The sequence below is a fragment of the Lissotriton vulgaris genome, chromosome 3_1 (assembly GCF_964263255.1).
Source record: "Lissotriton vulgaris chromosome 3_1, aLisVul1.2, whole genome shotgun sequence".
Lineage (NCBI taxonomy): Eukaryota > Metazoa > Chordata > Amphibia > Caudata > Salamandridae > Lissotriton > Lissotriton vulgaris.
This window is the reverse complement of record NC_141689.1, coordinates 1,539,381,757-1,539,403,709: the sequence shown is the minus strand read 5'-3', so window position 1 is coordinate 1,539,403,709 and position 21,953 is coordinate 1,539,381,757. Positions and strand designations below refer to the sequence as shown.

General features: G+C 44.8%; 1 protein-coding gene across 1 annotated transcript in view; it reads left to right on the top strand.

The window, feature by feature from the left end:
• Positions 1 to 21,953, top strand: part of ARHGEF38 (Rho guanine nucleotide exchange factor 38) — a 459,846-nt gene that overhangs the window by 322,053 nt on the left and 115,840 nt on the right. Inside the window, exon 6 of the mRNA XM_086962037.1 lies at positions 1,418 to 1,617. Coding sequence (XP_086818163.1) covers positions 1,418 to 1,617 — 200 coding nt within the window. The remainder of the gene's footprint in view (positions 1 to 1,417; positions 1,618 to 21,953) is intronic.

Below are 21,953 nucleotides of genomic sequence, written 5' to 3'. Positions count from 1 at the left end.
CATTCTAAAACAAATAATAAAATCTATATTTGTCCCTATTGCAAGCATGTATTCTGTACACATCAATCCTTTGTGTGTTTGGAGCTTGTCCATTGCCCTTGGTGTTAGATGAGAGCATCTGTCAAACTAACTTGTTAAAAAAATGGTGTCACAAAATACAGAAAATTATTTTTAACTTAAAAATACTTAATGTAATATCCCTTGAAAAGCAGCAGAGTCGACTAGTCTGCCAGAACAGCTCATAAAGTACAGACCCCACAAGGGCTCCATCTTTGCCCTTGTGTACTCTGTTCTGTTTGTTTCTCTGTTCCAGTCCTTTTAGTAACTCATGTACTGTTTTCATCTGATACTTTCACTCCAATTACTGCGTTTGCACCTGATTGATACTGCAGAGTATACCTTGTAGGAATGAATAATGCAAAACTGTGATGCCATTGTTATATGGGTGCCCTACACAGGCTCTGCTCAAAGTGCTAACGAGCCTTTCTTTAGATATTGTATTGCAAACAAATAACACACGCCTCCATTTCTTCATTCCGATCCATGGAATACTAATCTCTGGAGGCGCCTGCATGCCCATAAACCAAAGAGGACTGCGCCTTGAGTGCCAGGGTTTACCAAACACAGAACCTTGAAGTTCCTCTGGAGCAGCCCCAAAGCTCTGTCCCTGTCCCTCCCTATAATAAGGTGCCTACTCTTAGTATCTTCAAGATTGAACTCAAAACCTCCCTTCTTTTAGACACTCACAAATGAAGGGTGAACTTACTGGATAACTTTCAATTGAATTTGTTTCCACTTGTTCCAACGGGTCCAACTATACCACCATTGCACCGCATCTTCTTTTCACCTTCTTTAGAATGGTCCTTAGGTGTCGCACATCATTGGCAATTTATTACACCATATGACATTCAAGAATTGCATCCATTTGTAATGTGTGCTGTTTACTGTAGTGATAAACTACAATAAATAGCATAAGACAATCCTTACATTGTACCTTATGCCCTGCACTGCTACACAAAGGACAGAGATTCCCAAGTTTTGATAAATTATATTCTGGTTGAATTCTCTACTCTTGCTCCTTTGCAGCACTATAGAAATATATACTCTGAACTGCTTAATCTCTTCCTGCTTTGAATCATCATTGCCAGCAGTGCTCTGACACCAATGAAGTCCACTACAAAACTTAAATAAATAAATGCAGGCAACGAAGGCAGGGAAATGAGCCAGCCAACATCTCCTTGAGTATATGTGATCAATGGTAGATGATCAAGTAGGAACCTTGATAGTCCAACCCAAATTATTTGAACGCAGAGGCCCCCCTCCCGGTAAGTACTCGCTGTCTGTGTGACGGACGCCATTTTATGGAGTTTAACTATCTAGGTGTCCAATAGCATCACTTGTTGTATTTGCCTTTCAGAGGGAAGTCGAATCTCCTGGATATTGGTTCCCTGATGATCAAGCCAATTCAGCGCATAATGAAATACCCCCTGCTTTTATGCGAGATGATGAATTCTACGCCTGCCACCCACCCAGATTACAAAGCCCTGAAGGAGGCCTTTGCTGCAGTGAAGGAGATTAACGTGAATATCAATGAATTGAAAAGGAGGAAAGACTTGGGTAAGGAAAATCGCAATGTCTTGTCGCTGTATTGTGAGTTGTGCCTTATCCAAGGACTAATTGACCAAGATGCTGTTGTATCCACAAGATTGGACATGCATTCAGAGCGATAGCACATTGGACAGCAGAGGTGTTCTTTCCTATGACCCTTTTATGAGGATTTGGAATTTGGATTTAAATTTAGTGTTATGAATCACTAAGGGCCGATTCACAAAAACATTTTTGAGTACCATAAGTAGAACTACAAGCGTGCTCTTTGACATACTCTTGCATGCCTTGGTGATTCAGCCCGCAACATCTAACTCCCTATTAGGAAAAGTGCAAAGAGGGCACAGCACAACATGTAAATTAATATTCCTGAATATTCCCATTTTATATGATTTGAGCCGATTGATAAAGGAATGTAAGAGTATGTGACAGAGTGTGCAGGAGTACTTTTACACACTCCAAAATGCCTTTGTGGCTTTCACGGTGAAGCACCTTTTGCACATGTTCCACTTGTCTGTTGATGGACCAAGAGAGGACCCCGACCCCCCCCCCCCCCCCCCCTCCACACACACACACACACACACACACCCACACACCCCCCCCCCCACACACACACACACACACACACACACACACACACACACACACACACACACACACACACACACACACTCCTTGTCCAAAACATTGAAGCACTGGCCGAGCTGCAGAAGTGTTTTTTTTTTTTTTTTTTTTTTCTAGGTAGGGAGAGACTTTTCCTGCTGTGCCTTTCTTTCAGGCCCATCAGAGCCGTTTACAGGCACATGCTACATAAATGTGCACCTATAGAATCACTTCATAAGGGCACGATTCATGAATCTGTTCAACAAAGGTGTGGCTGCATACGTTGTAAAAAAGGAGGAGAATCAAATCATGTATTGCAATTAGTGCATTAAAATACCTTGAAACTACCCAGCCTCCAAGGTAATGAGCCTTATCATGGTCTGCGTTGTCCACGGACATCGGTGGTGCCCAGGACACCAAAATCTGATAGGGTTAGACTTTCAATCTAGTCCCATCAACCATTTAAAGTTGTTAAGAAATTGAATCCTGCATGAAAGATAGACCCTTGAGAAGGTCACAAGGCAGTTTTGGCGGGCAGGTAAATGAAGATATTGTCTGCAGCCGTGAACGTTTTGGGGACAACTTGCCTGGGCCTTCAAAAGTACTTCCTGCAGGAGACCCAGCATGTTCTAAGTGACTTAAAAGAGCCTTGATGAGTAGGCTCGTTTTCTTCACTTGTCTAGATCTTCTGTAAAGCGTACAAGCACATACATTTATTTATTTTTGTCCAGCTTATATTTTTATAGTTTTGTATGTAGGAAACCTTGGCAATCTGATGTCATGAACGTTTTAAAGGTAATAACAAAATATATATAGTTTTAGACAGTTGTTTTTGACCATTGCAGTTGCTTTCCAACTGTACTTTTATGTCTTTCAGGTGTTATTTTTTTAGATCTAGCCTACATATAGCTTTCGCTGTCTTTTCAATTTAATGTGCAAATAAATAGAAAGGGGACAGAAGGTCCTTTCCCACATCACCCCTAGCCATTGCTTGTTGTCATTTGTTACTCCATCTTCCAAGAGCCATTGCAAGAGAGTACTGCTGCTCATGAAATATGGTGTGTTGCTTGTGCACAGTTTAGGGCTTTTTACTAGTGGAGAAGTAGAATCTGTGCTGATAGCGCTTTCATTTTAATGCGTGAATGGCCAAGTATCAACTCTTTGCATTGGAGGGTACATTTTAACTCATTACGCTAATTAAGCTTTGCCATTTTGGACCAGGGATTGCAGAATTTGATACCACAAGCAATGCAATGAGCTCTGTGGCAGTCTCGATGCTCGGCAGAGGGGGCTGTTTATGTGAGGGGATCACTGGCTTAAGCCTAAGCTCATAAAGAAGGTCTGCTGGGGCCCATGTATTTGTATCTAATATTTATAGAGCGCATTCTACCCAAAGGAGTCATAGCGTTAGCATAGACGGTGAGCAACTACATGGAAGATAGAATAGAATCCAATAAGTTACATCAAAAACAAAAAACCCACTGCCTGAATTATTTAATAGACCCGCAGTATGTCGGAGATGAAAAAGCAGGGGAAACTGTCAATCCAGTCCCCTGGGAGTGAAGAAACCGGGGAACCCCGTGGGAACAAACAATCAGAAACACATAACAATAACATTAGTTTTATTCAACATTTTCAGGTATCGCTTTTTTTTCATTAGGACGACATTAAATAAATATCACAATAAAAAACTAATATCCTATGCATAGGAGATGCTATAGGTGCAAACAGCGCCCAGGCTCAAAACAGGCACACACTAGATCCTCGCATACATACCACAGATTCACGCAAACTGATTCTCTCAACAAAGTAGTTCAATGGTCATCCACTGACTCCATCAAGAAACTCCTAAGAGATGGATGGTATTAAATAAACATCTCAATATGCAGAACTTTACAATGATTAGCTTAATATGCTGCAACCACTGAATGGACATAGATATTAAATGGCCAATGGTTGAATCATGCACTTGAAGTTACAGGTTAGCCTCGGAGGTGTGCATATCTCAGATGGTAAATGATGGAGATGTAAGAGTCAGGGGACAGCCGTCAAAGGAGGTAAAAGAGCCAAGTTTTCAATTGCTTAAGAAAAGCAAAATGGGAGGTTAGACTCGCAATGTGGGTGGGCAGCGTGTTCCACAACTTGTTGGAAGTAACCGAAAAGGAACGACTACCCCCACCTAGTTTACCAAAATCTGTATACTGTTGCTTTCCTAAAACAATAAGACCATAGCTGTCCCTTGGGACTATACCAATGGAAGGTTGTTCTCAGGAGCAGTGGCCCCTGGAGATGAAGATTTGTATGAACCAGATTGAGGCTTTAAAGGTCACTCGTTCCCTGACTGGCAACCAGTGAAGGGACAAAATACCGTCCCTGACTGACAGACATTTAGGAACATCCAGGACCAGACACACAGCCACTTTCTGGAAAATCTGTAGTCTACGCAGTACAAACTTATTGATCTTAAAATACAGCGCGTTACAATAGTAGGCAAAGTGATAAGCGCGATGACCACTGCCGCTCTGAGTTCCACAGGAATGAAGGGAAAGACTTTTTTTCAATGTTTTGTTGATAACGAAGCAGGAGCTCACTGTCCTCTTAGCCTGAGTATCGCAAGAGAGGGTACTGTCAAAAATGGCCCCTAGATTTCTTTGCAGAGGCAACTGGAATATGTAGGTGGCGAAAGTCTCTGTCCACCACAGGTCAGACCATACTGAAGACCTTTCACTAAAAAGCAAGATCTCCATCTTATCAGCATTCAGTTTCAGCCAGTTCTTTCATCAAGATGTAAATTTTAGCCATGCAGCATTGAAACCTTTCTGCCACCAGCGGTATGTCATCTGCTATGGAAATAATGATTTGTGTGTTGAGAGGCGACCGAACTCCAGTGGACCTTGGTACGTTGTTAGCCAAGAGAGACATAGTTTAACACTGAAAGTCACCCAATCCATGAGCTGAGTGAGCTGGAAAGACTACATTTGTGGTCGACTGTAAACTGCCAGCAACACTACACAGGCTTTTTGGTGGAGTGGACGCTATCGTCGAAAACAATGGCCAGGGGCTGCTTTAGCACCTGGAGCTGTTCTTATTTTTCCTGCTGGATATGGGACTGGCCCAAATGAGAATCAGAAGGCCCAAGAAGAGCAAAAGGTCTGCATGGAAATTGTGCTGACCATAGAAGCCTACCAGGGCCAAGGGTTTGCGGTGGCAAAGATGGGCAGCTGGGGCTCATCATTGGATCCAGTCGGCCCCATCAATTTCCCGTAAGGTATATTGAACTCCCCCCAGTGTCTTACTCTAACCATATGTGCAGTAGAGGTGGTATGCCTGCACCAAGGAGCTGAGGTGGAAGGAGAACAGAGACTCACATGGGGTAAGCAGATTCTAAGAGCATGAGAGGACTGATGGCACCAAAGGAGAGCTGACCACTCACTGTGTTTGTAGTCAGACGCAAGCGTGCATTATGACTCTGGTCTGCCACCAGCACTGTGGCAGGGACTGATACAGAAGATATCAAGGTGGCACAGTCAGCAAATTCGAGTGATTTCCAGTTGTATTGTGAGCGAGCATGCGAAAAGATAAACAGCTAGTGCCATTTGGGTGGAAAGATTAGAAGTGGCGACACCGGCAGCCATTTTGCAGTGAAGTCTAGGTAGAGGTGATCATATGTTGAAGTCAACCAATATTGATAAAACCCTAAAGATGCCCAGGGGTAGCAAAAAGTGCCTGAAAGATGGTGGCTAGGGTGACTTTTTGACCGGGAAAAGACCTCTGTCAAGCAACAAGAGAGTGAAGAAAACAGGAGTTGATCTGCATGTGAGCTCCTATAGAACTATTCCACACTGGAGAGTGGCATTTTACAGATGTTTCCAAAGGTTAAAAATAATATATATGTCCTGGATTCTAAATTTGGTGCATTACAAGAGACTGCAACCCCTGCCGCCCTTGCAACCCATGCAGCATAGTGGAGGGGTGGGGGGCAGTGCTTAATTTGTAAAAAAAAAAAGGTGCCGTCAATCACGGCATCAATGCAATTACACAACTCCACCCTACAAGTGAGACAATTTGGACTATTCCAGGCCCCCAAGCTATAAGAATGACTAGGGAGGCAGGCATTAATCATTGTTTAGGTGTGTTGAATTAATAAACAACTGTTAATGCACCAGCCAAAGGGGCTGCATTGCCTAGAGAGCACCGTAACCTTTTTCCCACCAGTAGGCTGCTTGCAAGCTCCTGATTTGCCCTCCAACTACACTTAAGGCCTGTATCCTCCTGCTGCACAACTGGATGCACCAGCAGGAGGGACTGCATTGCCCAGAGGGTGCTGTAACATTTTCCCACCAGGACGCGACTGGCAAGCTTTTGATTGGCCCTCCAACTTCACTTAAGGGCCTGTATCCTCCCACAACGCATGATGTGTCCGCACGAAGCCCAGACCAAGGGAGATCCCGTCCAAACCTGATAAAGTCAGACTCCTTGATTTTTGCTCAAGCCTAAGTGGATGCCAAGAACCCAAATATGCTTAAGCTTTAAGGTACTGTAAGCTTCATTATCTTCTCTTGTCTGTGCCAGCCTATTGACTTGAGGGTTAGTGTCTCCAACCATATGTTTTTCTCCACTTGGCCTTTGCAAAATATGGGGAAAAATAAGGCTATAGCTAGTCCTTTGGGTGTCTCGGTCCCCAAACCGACCTAAGCAACCCAAACAGATGGTGACATTGATTCTTTCATTGAGGAAGTGGAAAGTATGCTAAAAACCCGTACCCCAAGTAAAGCTAGAGCACCTAAAGAGGGGGGAGGAAAGGTGGCAGATATTTATAAGAGAAAGCCAAAGTCATCTTTGGCTCATACTGATTTGGGCCCTTCGTAAACTCTCTCTCTCCCCTAAGGAAGGCATCCATCGCTCAAAATTTGCTAACTAAAGCAAAAAAAACAATGGAAGGTGGGACTAAACAAGTTATCCCTTACGTTGAATGCTCTAACAGGTTTGAGATTTTTGAGTTCGCTTATCCTGTAGACTATCAACTTCCGACTGCTGACTTTCCTTCTACGAGTGTTACTCGTGCACCTGGATATATGGAAGACACATTTAACCTCATAAAACTGCTGAGGAATGAGGTCAGTGGCCTTAAATTAGTCATTCTTGATATGAAAGTTTGTTCTGCGAGGACCATGGCTTAGGGGTAAATAATAACAAAACCACATTTATGATATTCAGCCACTGTAAGTAACCTAAGGGGAATTTGGTCTGAGAGGGTATTAATATAGATAGGATGGTTGAATTCGATTACCGGGGTGTGAGACTGAAGAACTCAAGGACTCCCACAAATGGGCGGCCTAGTTTGACTAAAGTGTATTGACTCTTAAGCATAGAGCTGGGTCTATACTAAGGTTTGCCAATAGGGCAGCCTCCTACCCAATTTTGTCAACATTAGAGATTTTTAATACCAAGCTCTCGGGGCAGCACTATATAGGCCAGACTTGTGGGGTAGTTGCAATCTCGAACTCCTAGACAGGGGTGACGATTATTTTATGAAATCTCTGCTGATGCTACCGAAAAGTACCCCCTCATTACCTCTGAGGCTTGATTTAAATCTCAGGCAACTGTCTGACATAGACTACCTAAAACTGATTGTTGGACCTGGCCCTTCTGGCAGGTTCACCCCTGAACTTTTTGCCTTTTAATGTTACATCATTATAGTGATTTCTGGTCTTTACGCACTTTGACACTGTGTCCCAGTGTAAAGTGTGTGCGCTCTCTGAGTGCGGGTGTGAGAGTGGCCTGCCCTCCTTTTGGAATGCATGGCGAATATGTGTGTCCCTGGTAGTTCCTGATGTGTGGGGAGTGCAGGTGCGAGTTTTGTATGTGTGGACTCGTGTGATTAAATGCTGCGCGATGATTTGTGCGGCATAAATGTGTCTAGTGTGGAAGTGCCACTTCTAGAAGTTGGCATGTCTGTGTAATTTATGTGAATTGGCTGTCTGGCTTTTGATTGGCTGGAGCTGGCTGGTGAGCCTGGCTCCAGGTGATAGGATGGGTCTGCCCCGGTGGTGAGTGGAGAGATCTGCATGATTGATGTGAGTGAGGAGTGCACCTGGGACCTGAATAGGGCTGGGCTTTCCCGACACAATGCTGGCTCCGCCCCCTGTGGTGCGACTGATGACCCTAGCCTGGCCAGTGAATGGGGAGAGGGGCTGAGCCACAGAGTGCTCCCAAACCAGCTGCGTCTGTTTTTTACCCCACCCTGCACCCTAGAGACAAAGGGATTTTGTGTATAAAAAGAGGCTGTGACCTCCTGTAAAATGTTCTTGCTTTCCTGATTAGAATCTACCAGGGGCGTGCTGCTGCTGGGGCCCAGGGGAAGGCTTGCCTCCCTGGGCCCTGCCCAGCCCCTGGATTGCTGATGGACTTCTTATGGACCCTTCTTCCTGGCCCTGGAAGCCTTGTCCTGTGATGTCCTGCTTGTTGCTGAGGCCTTTTCTTTCCTGGGAGGTCATTCCTTGGGGGCCTGGTGGTCTCTGTGCCCCCTAGCGTTTGGGAAGTGCATTATTCTAGCTTGCCCTGTTATTGAGGGAGGCTACTCCTCATTACTGCTTTTGCTAATCGCAGCGCGGGTGCCTACCCCGCTCATTTTGTTAATTACGAGCAGGTGCCTACCCTGCATGATGCCTGTGTCTTTGAGGGCCAATGGGCAGGTGCCCACCCTTCGTCTTCATTATTGCATAATTAAATTCAGGGTGCCACCCCTTTTTATAGGCGCCTAAATGGGTGCCCACCAAGTTTCTAGTTTTATTTTATTCACCAAGGGAGCCTACCCCTCGTTTTGGCCCCCAAACAGTCACCGCCGTGGCAGGGCCAAAGACAGGAAGTCAGGCGGCCGGGCGCCTAGAGCGGGGCGGGTCTTCCGTTTGCTTCCAGGAAGTCCCGCCCGCCACCGCGCCGCGATTGGCTGCCCGCCCCGCTGCCGAGACAGAAAGAGAAGCAGGCCGAGTGATGGCCGCCTGGGGCTCCCGTGAGCTGTGGAGAGCCCTGGGGCCGCCAAGAGACTACCGCCGCCCAAGGAACAAAGTCCTGCCATCCCCCCCCCCAGCCGGTGAGTGTCGGAGAGGGCTGGAGGGGGCTCCATGTGGCTGAGTAGTGGGCCTGGTCTGAGGCCCAGTATGTTGGTGCCGACGAAAGGCACCGTGGCAGGGGGCACATCGAGGGTGGCCCCAGATTGCAGTGGTCCGCCCTCACGTTGTAGTAAGGATTTCCTGGAGCAGTGTCCAGCCCCAGTGATTAACCGAGCCCCGAGTGGCTCCCATGTGGGTTATGTTGTTTTCGGGCCCAGGCATGCCCGAGCCTGTGCACGGCCGCATCGTTGGGGACATATTTACTTAAGGGTCCCAAGCCTTTCCCCCCATTTCTGCCTTCTTATTTTCAGAGCCTGGATGGCTCCTGGGGCACATTATGATTTAAAGGGCCAGAGGAGCCCGTGCTGAGCCCTGTGGCTCTAACGATGAGCAGGTTTTGTGTCCGACCCTAGAGGGCTCCCCATGTTCTGCGCATCATTTGTTTTCAGAGCCTAGAAGGCTCCCACGTGTGCAGTCTTTGTCCAAGAGTGCCAGGGAGAGCCCCTGTCGCAGTTTTATCCCAGCAATTAGTGGGCAGCTGCGCCGTTTAGGACCTTTCTTTCCAGGGACATGTACTTTGCCTCTAGGAGTGAGACCCACACCTTCCTACCTACCTTGGCCGTCCACAGCTGCGCAGCACTTAGTGCCAGCTGCAGCTTGTAGGCCCTGTTCTTGTCCCTCAGCTGCCCAGCAAGTAGTGGGCAGCTGCTACTTTTAGGTCTTGGCGCAGTGGCGCAACCTCGACCCTAATGTGATTTATGTGCTGTTATGATTCATGTGCTATTGCTTTTTGGGTGTTAGGAAATGTACTGTGTGTAGTATGTTTTGTGCACCCTGTGTTCTGATACCTCTAGATATGATTTCTGCATAGGAGGTTGTTTTACCTGCTTAGGTTTATGTTATGGAGACTGTACTTCCCTGTGTGATTTACGCCCCTAGTGTAAGGTTTTACCTAGGTGGTGAGGGTCTAATGTAGTTAGACTGGTGGGATACTGTGTATGATGGATTTCATGGCGCAGGCTGTTGCAAAGTACAGTGATTTACCTGTGGTTACTGGTTGTGTTCTACCATGATTATTTGGTGCTACAATTATTCTATGTTCTAAGTGCTATACCTACAAAGTGCTATTTCTAGAAAGTGCTAGTTCTACCAAGTGCTTATTCCTGACAGTGGTCCATGTGGCCCTGTCCTGTGTATATAATCCCTTGTAAATATTGCCCGTGCCAGTTGGCACAATGTACATCCTGTGATTATGATTCTAATGTGTTCTGATAATACAAAGGCTATTTTTATATAAACTTGTGTGGAGTTCCTTTTGTGGGGGCCTTGGATGTTGTTGCTGGTGGGTGAGTGCGCAAATGCTTTACAAATCGCCTCCGGGATAAGCCTGACTGCTCGTGCCAAGCTACCAAGGGGGTGAGCAGGGATTATCTTGGCGGGTGACTTCCTTGCCCTGACGTAGAATGGTGGTTTCTGCCTGGCTTTGGTGCAAGCCTTAGCCAACCGGAAATCCCCATTTCTAACACTGATCATGTATTGTATTAGGTTCCGAGTGACAAAGGATCTGGTCCCGTATAGATAGTATCTCATGGAGATAGTCAACAGCCGTTTGGCATCTTAAATCCGTTGGCTCCCCCATGAAAAAGCCTGTTTAATTAAGCTTGGTCTGTCCAAATACTGGCTGGACCCTTTGTCTATAACTAGAAGTAGAAACAACCAACAAGGAATGGAGGGTCTAAAGGAACATTTTAAGACCGAGCGTGGATATATTTCCCAATAATAACTTGCAAAACAACGACAAAATCCATGGGTTTAATGAGTCAGAACAGACCCTTCAGCAACTAGACCTAAAAAACTGTAATCCTGTTATCAGAGGAAAAAGGAAGAACTAAGAGAGTCAGAGAAACCATCAAACTTAGCTGTTGGCAGATTGTTCTGGCAATAAACTATCAGCTGTAGTATAGGGCAGTCAGACCGATTTGTATTTGCCCTTTAAATGCGTCTCTCAGTTTGAGGAATTCATGGATTATGTGAGTGCCCCACTGACAAGATCCCTGTTTATTAAACTTAGGCTAGGGATTTTGCCAATAGCAGCATTCACTTGTAAATGAAGCAATGGCACTGGCACCCCTACCAACTCATGCCAGTTTGGATGTCTAACTGCTGAAAATGTAGAGAATGTTTTATCTTTTTTTGCAGTGCATATGCGAAATAGCTTGCACGCTGGATTGCTCTCCTTTGTCGGCTTTTCAAGTTTGAAAATCAGCATATAGCTCTTAAAATCTGTAAATCGGACACTAGGTGTGGCATCGTATACTCAGTTTCTCATTTCCTACGCTCAATCTGGCATATTAGATTAGAGGCTGTGGGAACAAACATTACTCTGTGATGGTGACCTTCAAGGTATTAGCATTTTTTGAGCACATACTTTAATTTATGTGATAAGCACAGTGTACTTGAAGTACATCTTAAAAGTTAGCACATTGTGGGAACCTCTCACTTAAATTGTAAAGCTAATTGCTGAATGGCAAAACTGTCCTTCCTAAAGCTTCTATGTAGATTTTTCTCTGAGGTTTTTGCTTATTTAGGAGTCATCTAGCTTGGAGGCACCTCTTTGTTTTTTTTTTGTAAGCATGTATTATATGATTTAACTGTTTTTTATGTATGAATTGTGTTTGCTTTTTTGTGCTTTTTAACTTACTGACAATGGCCTCTGTTTCCCAGAATCTGTAATCCTGAGCGCAATGTTAGACTTTTTTTCTGCCCATCTGGGAATTATTCAGCTTGGAGGTATTTATTTATTTATTTATTTACTGGCTTATACCGCGCTAGGAACTCGACTCCCTGAGGAGTATCTCCGCGCCTTTGGTAACATCAATGAGGAGAGACTCTATCCAATGTATAACAGATTCCCTATCAGGATTAATGATTGAACAGGAAAGTTTTTAATTTTTTCCTAAAAGGAAAATGTTCCTTACAGGTTCTGATGTCATGAGGGAAATTATTCCAGAGCTTTGGACCAGCAACTGACAAGGCCCTACCCCCTTGTCTGGATTTCCAGAACCTAGGGACACAAAGCAGTTCTTGGTCCCCCGATCTCAAAGACCTTGAAGGGGCATAAGGAATGAACCTCCTGGTTAGGTAGTCAGGGCCATTACCAGTAAGGCATTTGTGAATGGTGCAGCATATTTTAAATGACACCCTCTGTTTCACAGTGAGCCAATGAAGTTTACTTAGTAATGGGATTGAGGGAGTGCGGGCTGGGGCATTACAGACAAGTCGTGCAGCAGTATTCTGCACGACCTGTAATCTGGCAATAACCCCCTCATTGGCGGCTAGCAGCAGACCATTACAGTAATCCAGTCTGCTCAGCACGAGCGACTGAATTAGTGTTTTCCTGGTGGAATCAGGTAAGAGGGGAAATACCCGTCGTAGAAGGCCAATGACATGGAAACAGGAGCTTACTACTTGATTAGCGTGATGTTTAAGGGCAAGCTCTTGACCCAACTTAACTCCTAGATCTTTCACTACCACTTTGGGAGTAGGGACTGGGCCGAGATCTTGAGGCCACCAGTCAGGAGTCCATAGCCGTTTGGCTTCCCCAAAAAGCATCACCTCAGTCTTAGAGACGTTGCACTGAAGGAAATTAGCTGCCATCCAATGTGCCACCTCTTTCATTCCCTGTGCAAAGGAGTTACGCACCTCAGGAGTCATGATTTTGAAGGGGAAGAGGAGTTGGGTATCGTCTGCATACGATACAGGAATAAACCCATGCGATCTCATGATGTTCGCTAGGGGTGCCACATAGATGTTAAAAAGCGTTGGGCTCAGACACGAGCCCTGTGGCACCCCCTTTGAGATCTCAACCTCCTCTGACTGGTAAGGACCCAGTATGACTCTCTGAGTGCGATTGGTGAAAAAGCTCCTTAGCCAGGCCAGCGCCTTGCCACTCAGACCGATGTCAGTGAGTCTGGAGGTCATGATGTCATGTGACACCGTGTCAAACGCCGCTGACAAATCTAAAAGCACCAGGACAACGGGAAAACCCCTATCCTGGAGCATACGAAGATCGTCAGCGATGGACAGCAAGGCGGTCTCAGTGCTGTGCCGGGGTCTAAACCCCGACTGGGATGGATCGAGCCTCCCTACACTTTCGATGTATTTGGATAAGTGTCGGTTGACAGATTTCTCAGTATTCAATTGTGCAATTTTTTTGTTATTGTTTACCGGATGTATTATCATCTTAACTTATCTCATGCATATTGTTGTGAGTCATGTACTCTTTTTAAAATGCTTTTTTCATTATGAAATGTGTTACTGTGTGCTTTTATGGTTCTTATGAGCCTAAATAAAGTTTTGATTGAACTGTTGTTGTGCTCATCTCAAAATTGGGCAAACAGCTCCATCCAGTGGCTTATTGTCATAAATGCAGGTGTTAACAATTAAGTGCTGGTGCCGAACACCGGAAACCCCCTGCTCAAATTGAGCACTAGAGGGGTCCCATTCAGGCCAAGACCAATGAATATCTGTAAGGTATGGGACACTCAGAGGCTCATGCTCACACTTTGCAGAGGAGGCCATCATTTTGTGTTAACGCCACTGTCTGCCTTTAGTCTTCTAGATTGATATGAGACTTGCTGGTATGTGCTTCGGCATATTGAAATCTCTCAGAAAGTTCTTGACGCTGCTGCCCAGATCTACAAAGGAGATGGTGACATGAGCCCTTATCTTGTCGCTCATTGATTATGCCAATGCACTATACATTGGCTTGCCGGGCTATCAACTTAAAAAATTACAAACTATACAAAATCCGGCTGTGAGAGTCTTGCTTGGCATTCCCAGAAGATCCAGTATGAAACAATATCCTAGGGACCTTCACTGGCTTCCGGTGGCCAGTCGTGTCCAGTTTCAGGCCTTCATTCTCACCCATGGAGTGCTGCATGGAATGGGGCCACCTAATCTTAGAAGACGCTTTAGCTTTTATGAGCCCAAGAGACAACTGCACTCAGCTGCGCAACTTTTAGTTGTGGTTCCCCTTTTTCGTCTTTCTTGCACGGGGGCAGCTCTCTATCTTTTAAGTCCGCTGTAGCCTGGAATGCTCTCTCTTTCGAACTGCGGAACACTCAAGACCTCAGGCTGTTTAAGAAGCACCTAAAGACTCTCCTGTTTAATTAAGCTGCGCTTCTCTCAGTTTCATGTTGCTTATTGGCTGCTGCGCAGGTACACTCTTGAGTAGCCGTGCGCGTTACAAATGCCAATAACATAACATAACATATGTGCGAAAGGAGTAGCTAGACTGCACTCATCTAAGAGATGAAGACACAAATGACTGACTTTTAGACGTGATCAGAGACAGATTTGAAATGGGAGATAGACACATTTATTTCCTAACAGATGCATCCCAAATAATGGAGAAATGGAAGAGGCAGTTGTTATAACTCCATCAGGAGTTTGAAGCACCCTGGCAAAAATACTCTACTTAGTTACTTCAAAGTTTCCCCATTTCTGGAAGAGCAGATTTGGATGGCATCAGCTAGTATATCCTACAAGAAACGCTTTTAGTGCTTTATGAAATAATCAAATCAGAGCTATGAAGGCTTAGCTACTGTGGACCTGATGGAGATGACTGAGTAAGACCTCTTGTGGGCTTCCTTATGCCATTCTGAGCTCACCGTCCCCATCCTTGGCTCATTCTGTAGCACTTACCACAACGACCCCCTTCTCTTTACATCCCTTTTCATATTCTAGGGTGGAACACTTGGTATGTTAGAACTTGATAGCTTTTCTGCAGTCTGAAGTTATTTGTATTGGATAAACCCAGATGTTCTCTTGTATAGCATCAGTTCCATTCTTATGGCAGTTTTGAAAGTTTATACCGAATGCACGTCCAAGTGAGAGCTGCTATTACAGACCTGGTAAAGGTATCCCAGCTGGTGCTTCCATTGCAGTGCATGGATGGTGAACCGTCCTCTGCATTGCTCAACAACGGCCTAAATGCTAGTCAGGTGCCAATGTATAGCGGCCCGTGGAGCCTCGGAACCAGCAATAATGTCGTTAATATTTCATAAATCTAGGCTGAATTTATCCTTCTGTGTTGTGAACCGAAGAAGATGAAACCGGGAAAGGGAAACTCACGAAAGAACTTGGAAATGTTGTGGTGCATTAACACTTTTATAGGCTCTAAGGGAGACCAATACATACCATACTTTAAATGCATTGTCTATTGAATTATCAGCATCTTAACATTATCACTTTAGTCAAGTTGGGTCAAAACATAAAACCGCCTATTACTCCTTTTAAAAAGATCAACCAGGCCTACCTCCCCTTTGTTTCCACATGTTGTCAATTAGTAGATCTACAGAAAAGGCTAAACTACCGCATAACGTAGAAAAATTACAGGTGAATAGACTTTTCTAAAAGATCTTTTCTCATTTCTATTTGTGATCCCATATCGTTTGTTTGTTGTTTTTCTACACTGCTCACACGATCCAGAGGTCTCTTCAGGGCATTAATTAAAACCGAAAAAGATCAACCACCTCTGAGAACATGGATGGAAAAAAATGCACTCGTGCTGCGTGGCACTCTAACTTTCAGATATATTGACATGATAAATCCTTAATCGAATGAATTATATATTGACAGCGGAAGACTGCGTAGCATTCCGGAATTTATGTTTTATTGCATGACAAGTAGTGCTGAGTATTTATAAATGCATGCATTTTTTAAGTATATGCTCATGCATTGCCTCAGTTTTACTGTTGCTTTTAAGCAATGGGCCAACAATAGACATTCATGATTTATATATAAACAGGTATATTGTATACTATACATATATTTAAATGCCAACATAATACATTAGTGAAATGAGTACTTCGGCTTTGACTGGGATGTAGACCCATTCCCACCCAAGTGAAGGGTAGATAAAATGGTGGCATTGCTTCCTGTAGTAATGCAGTATGGCTGCACACTGAATAGGATAATTAGTCCCCCCTCCTCCCATCTATGTTGTCCAGATTCAACGTAGAAGAACCCTGGGTGCCCAGGACTGATTGCTTGGTCCTAAACAAAGTTACATGAGTGGTTTATCCATGTTCAGGGAATTGGGGAATGTGGTCATCCATGGGTCTTTTCATTTGGGAATCAGACTTGTGGGTCCGGGAATCCTGCAGGCTATGCTTCAGAATAAACCATGTGGCTTTAGAATAGCCCAAGTGAAGGCATGGGTTCCACCAATAATTTGGTGAATCTGGCTCTCATACACCCACCTCTCTTGGCTTAACCAATACTTTGTTAATTGGTGTATACCGAACAAAAATGTAGATTTACCTGGTTAAAACTCAGTGTTTGAAGTTCCCAAAGTTTTGTATTTCCAACTAGTAGAGTCCCACAACTGTATATGGGTCTACAAACTGTATAAAAACGATATAGGTTGTTACCTCATCAAACAGTGTTGTCCATAGTAACGGCATTAAAACATTAGAAATTGATTGGAACACTCCAACTATTTCTGGTGTCAGGGCACAGGCGAGTGACAGGGGCCGCTCCTCCACTAAGGCAGAGGAGGGAAAAATAAAATAATGATAACTGAGTATTATCATTTGATTGGTTCCTGCTGCTTTGTGACTGGTGCGGGTGGGGCTGCTCAGCTCTCAGGGCAGGAGAGGAGTGGTTTACCCACTCCAAGAGCACATGAATGCTTGTCCGGACCTCTCCAGTAAGTCAAACATTCATGGGCACTTTGTATGTTCTCCAAGCAGGCTGCATTACAGTTTGCATGGAGAACCTTCCCAGGCCCTCATTTCCTGGCTGGGCGCCGAACCACGGTGCTCAGACCAATCACAACGCTCCATTGCAACATTGTGATTGGTCAGGAGAGCAGTGCGGCTCATCAGCCAAGGCGGAGGAGCTTCGCCTCACTGGTTTTAAGCAGTGTAACTAAAGGAAAAATAAAATGATAATAACTGAATGTTGTTATCATTTTATTTGTTCCTGCTGCTTTGCAGAATCTCCAGAATTGGGCGAACAGAGTTGAGTAAAGAAATAAATAAATAAAATGAATTACATAGCGTGCTGCATTGTCGATTTACCCCTACCCAGCCCCGCATCACCGCCCCGCAGCACTCCCTCGATGAGCCGCCACTGCTCTGAGGTGAGACTAGAGAGACGAGGCAGCGATAAGGTATGTTTTTTTTTTAAATTACCCTTCCCCTGCCACCCCCGATCCGTGCCAGCCGCCACTGGCGGGTGACTTGGTTTCCCACCTCTGAAAGGCAAGAAAGAGAAGAAAATAATGGGGAAAATACACAGAATGTATTTCACTGTCCAGACTGGGTAAACTTGCTTCTGATGTAAGTTATTTGGAACCTTTCCCTGGTTAATGAAGCCATCTCCATATTAGTTACATAAGTTATTCTTGGCAAATTCAGCTCCTTTCCAATCCTTTCATTGAATACCCACCAAGAAGGACTGTAAAATAATGTAAAAGTGGATCACACAACATTTTATTTCTATCTCCTATTTACAAAATAGAAATGCAGAGTTACCTTCCATTATCCAGGCATAGGCATGTAAGTGACATCATATGTTGTCACTTACATGTTTAAAACATTGATTCTGTCACCTATGCACTATATTCACCTTGTCACTGTAAATACTTATCACTGCGCCGCTTCATTGATTGAATTATCAGACAGCCAGTCCTTATGGTAATTTTTCCATTGCATAAAACTCTTTGTTTGACCCTTTAAATCTAAGTAAATTACTCCTCTATAACCATAAGTGGAGAAGTGTGGCTCAGGAGTTAGAGGCGGCAGACCCGGAAGCTGAGATCGGCCCTGGACCAGGGTTCAATTCCCCGCCTCGGCGGGTCTTGGGCTCAAAAAAATTCCACGGACTCGATAATTCTCGCTCCGGTGCCTTCTCAACTCACGGGTTCACACTCTGCGACTCTGGGCAATAGCTTGCTTAATCTCCACAACGGCCCCTCGCGGCGGGATGCCTGGCTTTCGCCTTGTGGATACCCTGTCGGGGTTATCTCACAGGGGAATACCAGGACGGGTTCCCTAAGCAAGCGCCGGGAAACCCTTTGTGGGTAGCTGTGCGCTATATAAGCTCAAATACATTTACATTTACATAAATGAATGCGGAATTTTGTTTGTGTTTTAGCGCCATCAGTTGATTCATTGTTTACATGAATGTTGGAAATTACAAAGAAATAGCTACACCCGACAGAACCATTGTTGTCTATAATATACATGCCCAGGTTCTGAGGGATTCTGGGTTACCCCTTTTTGCTTTGCAGAAGATCCATTCTACTGCAGGGTGTGGCTCTGCTGATGTCCTCAGCCTGAAGCCCCTGCAGCATCAAAGTGAGGTCCGGAGCTATCAGGTCCTGAGCTTGAGGATCCAGTTAATCCAGACCTGGAGACACTTGAAATTCAGAGAGATGGAATTTTACCCGAGTTATCACTCTTGGTGAAATACTTCAAGTCGTCATAAGAGCCCTAGTCTTTTACTATGCCATACCTGTCGCTAATATAATACTGCTCTTTGTGATAACCATGATTTTTGCAATGCTGTTTCTTTGTTGCTCATCTTGTACACCAGTGAGGATTTGCTCACTCCTATGATCTCCATTGCAATATATAGCAACCTCTCTTCTATCCAATATATAGCCATTGCAATGAAGAGCACAGTTATGTAAAATAGCACAGGCTGATTTGTTTACCCTATGCTTGTTTTCTATTTAATCTGTTCCTCTACCACAAAGAGTGCTCTGTTTAACATAAAGCCTTGGAAATAGGAAGGAATTGTTTGCCTATGTTGACTTTTCCTCTCCAATAACAGTGCTTAGTTTGGCATGGAGGCTAAGAAAGAGGAAGGAATAGTACAATAAAGTGGCAAAACTGATGTATCTAGATCCTTACGGGTGATTGTTTGCGCTTTACAAATGTGGATTATTATTATTCCGCAAAATAGGCTCACAAAACGTCATTGTATTTTTCTGCTACAACAACAATAGAGCAATATTTGTATTCAACTATATCGGCAATGACTTTCTGTTTAAAATATTGGCCCGCATGTAGAAAACTATTTTGTAGTCGGAAAGGCTCCGATTCATAAAATCTGAGCATTCGCGACTGCAAAATGGCATTTCTTCTATTGACAAAACCAAAACTGCGATGAGTTTGGGTATAGATACAGAATCTGTACTTGGAAAGGGTATGTAAGGGACTCCCTTCCAGATTCTGATTCCTTGAGGGGTGTATTAATATTTTACCTACTCATCAAAGGAAGTTGTAAGCCATTTGCAAATGGGAAGGGGTTCACAGGTTACTCCTTTTTGTTTGTGAATGTTAACAAAACAGTGTTTTAGGAGTAGGCTGTGGTTCCGCAGACCACTACCTGCTCCTAAAAAAGGATGCATCCTGTTTTCCTTCAAGGAAAAAAGCCTGCACTTTCAAATAAATAGCTTTTATTTGAATGCATGCATAGAGATAGTGTTCTGCTGACCCGAGCAGGCCAATGTGCTTGTGAATGTAGCCAATCGTAGTGGGTCGTAGTTTGCCACCTACCTCATCCTCCACAACTTGGTATTTTGTGACCCAACCTACCTATTAATACATAGGTTGAATAGCGAAATACCAGTGAATTCAATAGATGTCAATCGCAAATTGTGAATTGTCGCTCGCAATTTAAGATTTCTTAAATGAGGGCCTCTGTCATTAGAATGATCAAATCTATCTTTCCTTACAAGCAAAAAATATCAAATAATATGTCACTTATAACTAACTTATACAATCATTTTCGGACTCCATCACAACACCCTAAACCAGACTACTCCCACGAGTAGCTTGTAAGCTACTGGCATCTATCCGACTACATGTAAGTAGCTCCCCTATGTGCAGCCCAACCTACTAACTTCGAAACTTTTGCTTGGTTGAATTAATTGTATGTAAACCACAATTAAATAGGGTGTATTTTAGATGAAAATGTGCGTATTTTCTAAACTCATCAGCTGATGTTTAAAGAAAATGGCAGAATTTAAAATTTGTTTTGTGCTAAAGGAGTCGATGAGAAGTTCTTCCATGGCTTGCCCCAGCTGCGACATGGGGGCGATGAGGGCAGTGCGAGTGGTGAAGGTGAGATGCACGCAATGGTGGTCAGTCCAGGAGAGTTCAGTGGTATGGCTGTAGCTGATGTTGCCACTGGTGGAGAAAACAGGGTCGAGTGTATGTCCGTCTGTGTGGGTCGGTGTGGTGACCAGCTGCTTCAGACCGCTGTTGGTGAGGTTCTCCAGTAGGGAGGGGGTTTTCAGGTTGCTGGGGTTGCCTATATTGAAGTTGAGGTCTCCGAATAGGTTGTAGTCGTGAATGCAAGAGCTTGGGGTGCAAAGAGGTCTACCATGGTGTCGGTGTGGGGCGGTCGGGGTCCAGGCGGCCTGTAGACAAGGGTCCGTGGAGGGTGGTGTTGGAGTTGTTGTGGATCTGGAAGTGGAGGTATTCCATGGTGGTCATTGCCTCATTGGAGTGCGTGGTTAGTCGGTGGACTTTGTGGGTGATTTTGTAGCCGTTGGGGATGGCGATGCCCGGTCCAGAGCATGATTCAGAAAGGGGGTGGTGATGAACAGAGTGTCTGAATTAAGCAGACCACTCTTACCCAGTCCAAAGATCAGGGCTTGATCCATCACCGTTATTTATCTCACTGCACCATCCCAGCTCAGAACATGGCTATATGCAAATCAGTCTGTCCCTGGCCCAGTGCATCATGGGAACAGGGCAGACTAAACTACCAGGCCAATTCTTCACCAGAAAGGAGACAAGCTACCGGGGACCGGTTTCTGGCATTTCAGCCGTCTTCGGCCCGGTTTGCTTGAATCCTGATGGTGCAGTGAGAAAGGGACTTTTTGTCCACCATAAGCGTGGAAGGGTACACTCAGATGTGAGTCCCTTGCTCATTGCACCATCAGGATTCATGCAAGCCGGGCCGAAGACGGCTGAAATGCCAGAAACCGGTCCCCGGTAGCTTGTTTCCTTCCCAGTATAAGAATTGGCTTGGTAGTTTGGTCTGCCCTGTTCCCATGATGCACTGGGCCAGGGTCAGACTAATTTGCATGTAGCCAGGTTCTGAGCTGGGATGGTGCAGTGAGCTAAAAAACGGTGATGGATCAAGCCCTGATCTTTGGACTGGGTAAGAGTGGTCTGCTTAATTCAGACACTCTGTTCATCACCACCCCCTTTTCTGAATCGTTTTTGTCCACCATAAGCGTGGAAGGGTATAACCAGATGTGAGTCCCTTGCTCATTGCACCATCAGGATTCAAGCAAGCTGGGCCGAAGACGGCTGAAATGCCAGAAACCGGTCCCCGGTAGCTTGTTTCCTTCCCAGTATAAGAATTGGCTTGGTAGTTTGGTCTGCCCTGTTCCCATGATGCACTGGGCCAGGGTCAGACTAATTTGCATGTAGCCAGGTTCTGAGCTGGGATGGTGCAGTGAGCTAAAAAACGGTGATGGATCAAGCCCTGATCTTTGGACTGGGTAAGAGTGGTCTGCTTAATTCAGACACTCTGTTCATCACCACCCCCTTTTCTGAATCGTTTTTGTCCACCATAAGCGTGGAAGGGTATACTCAGATG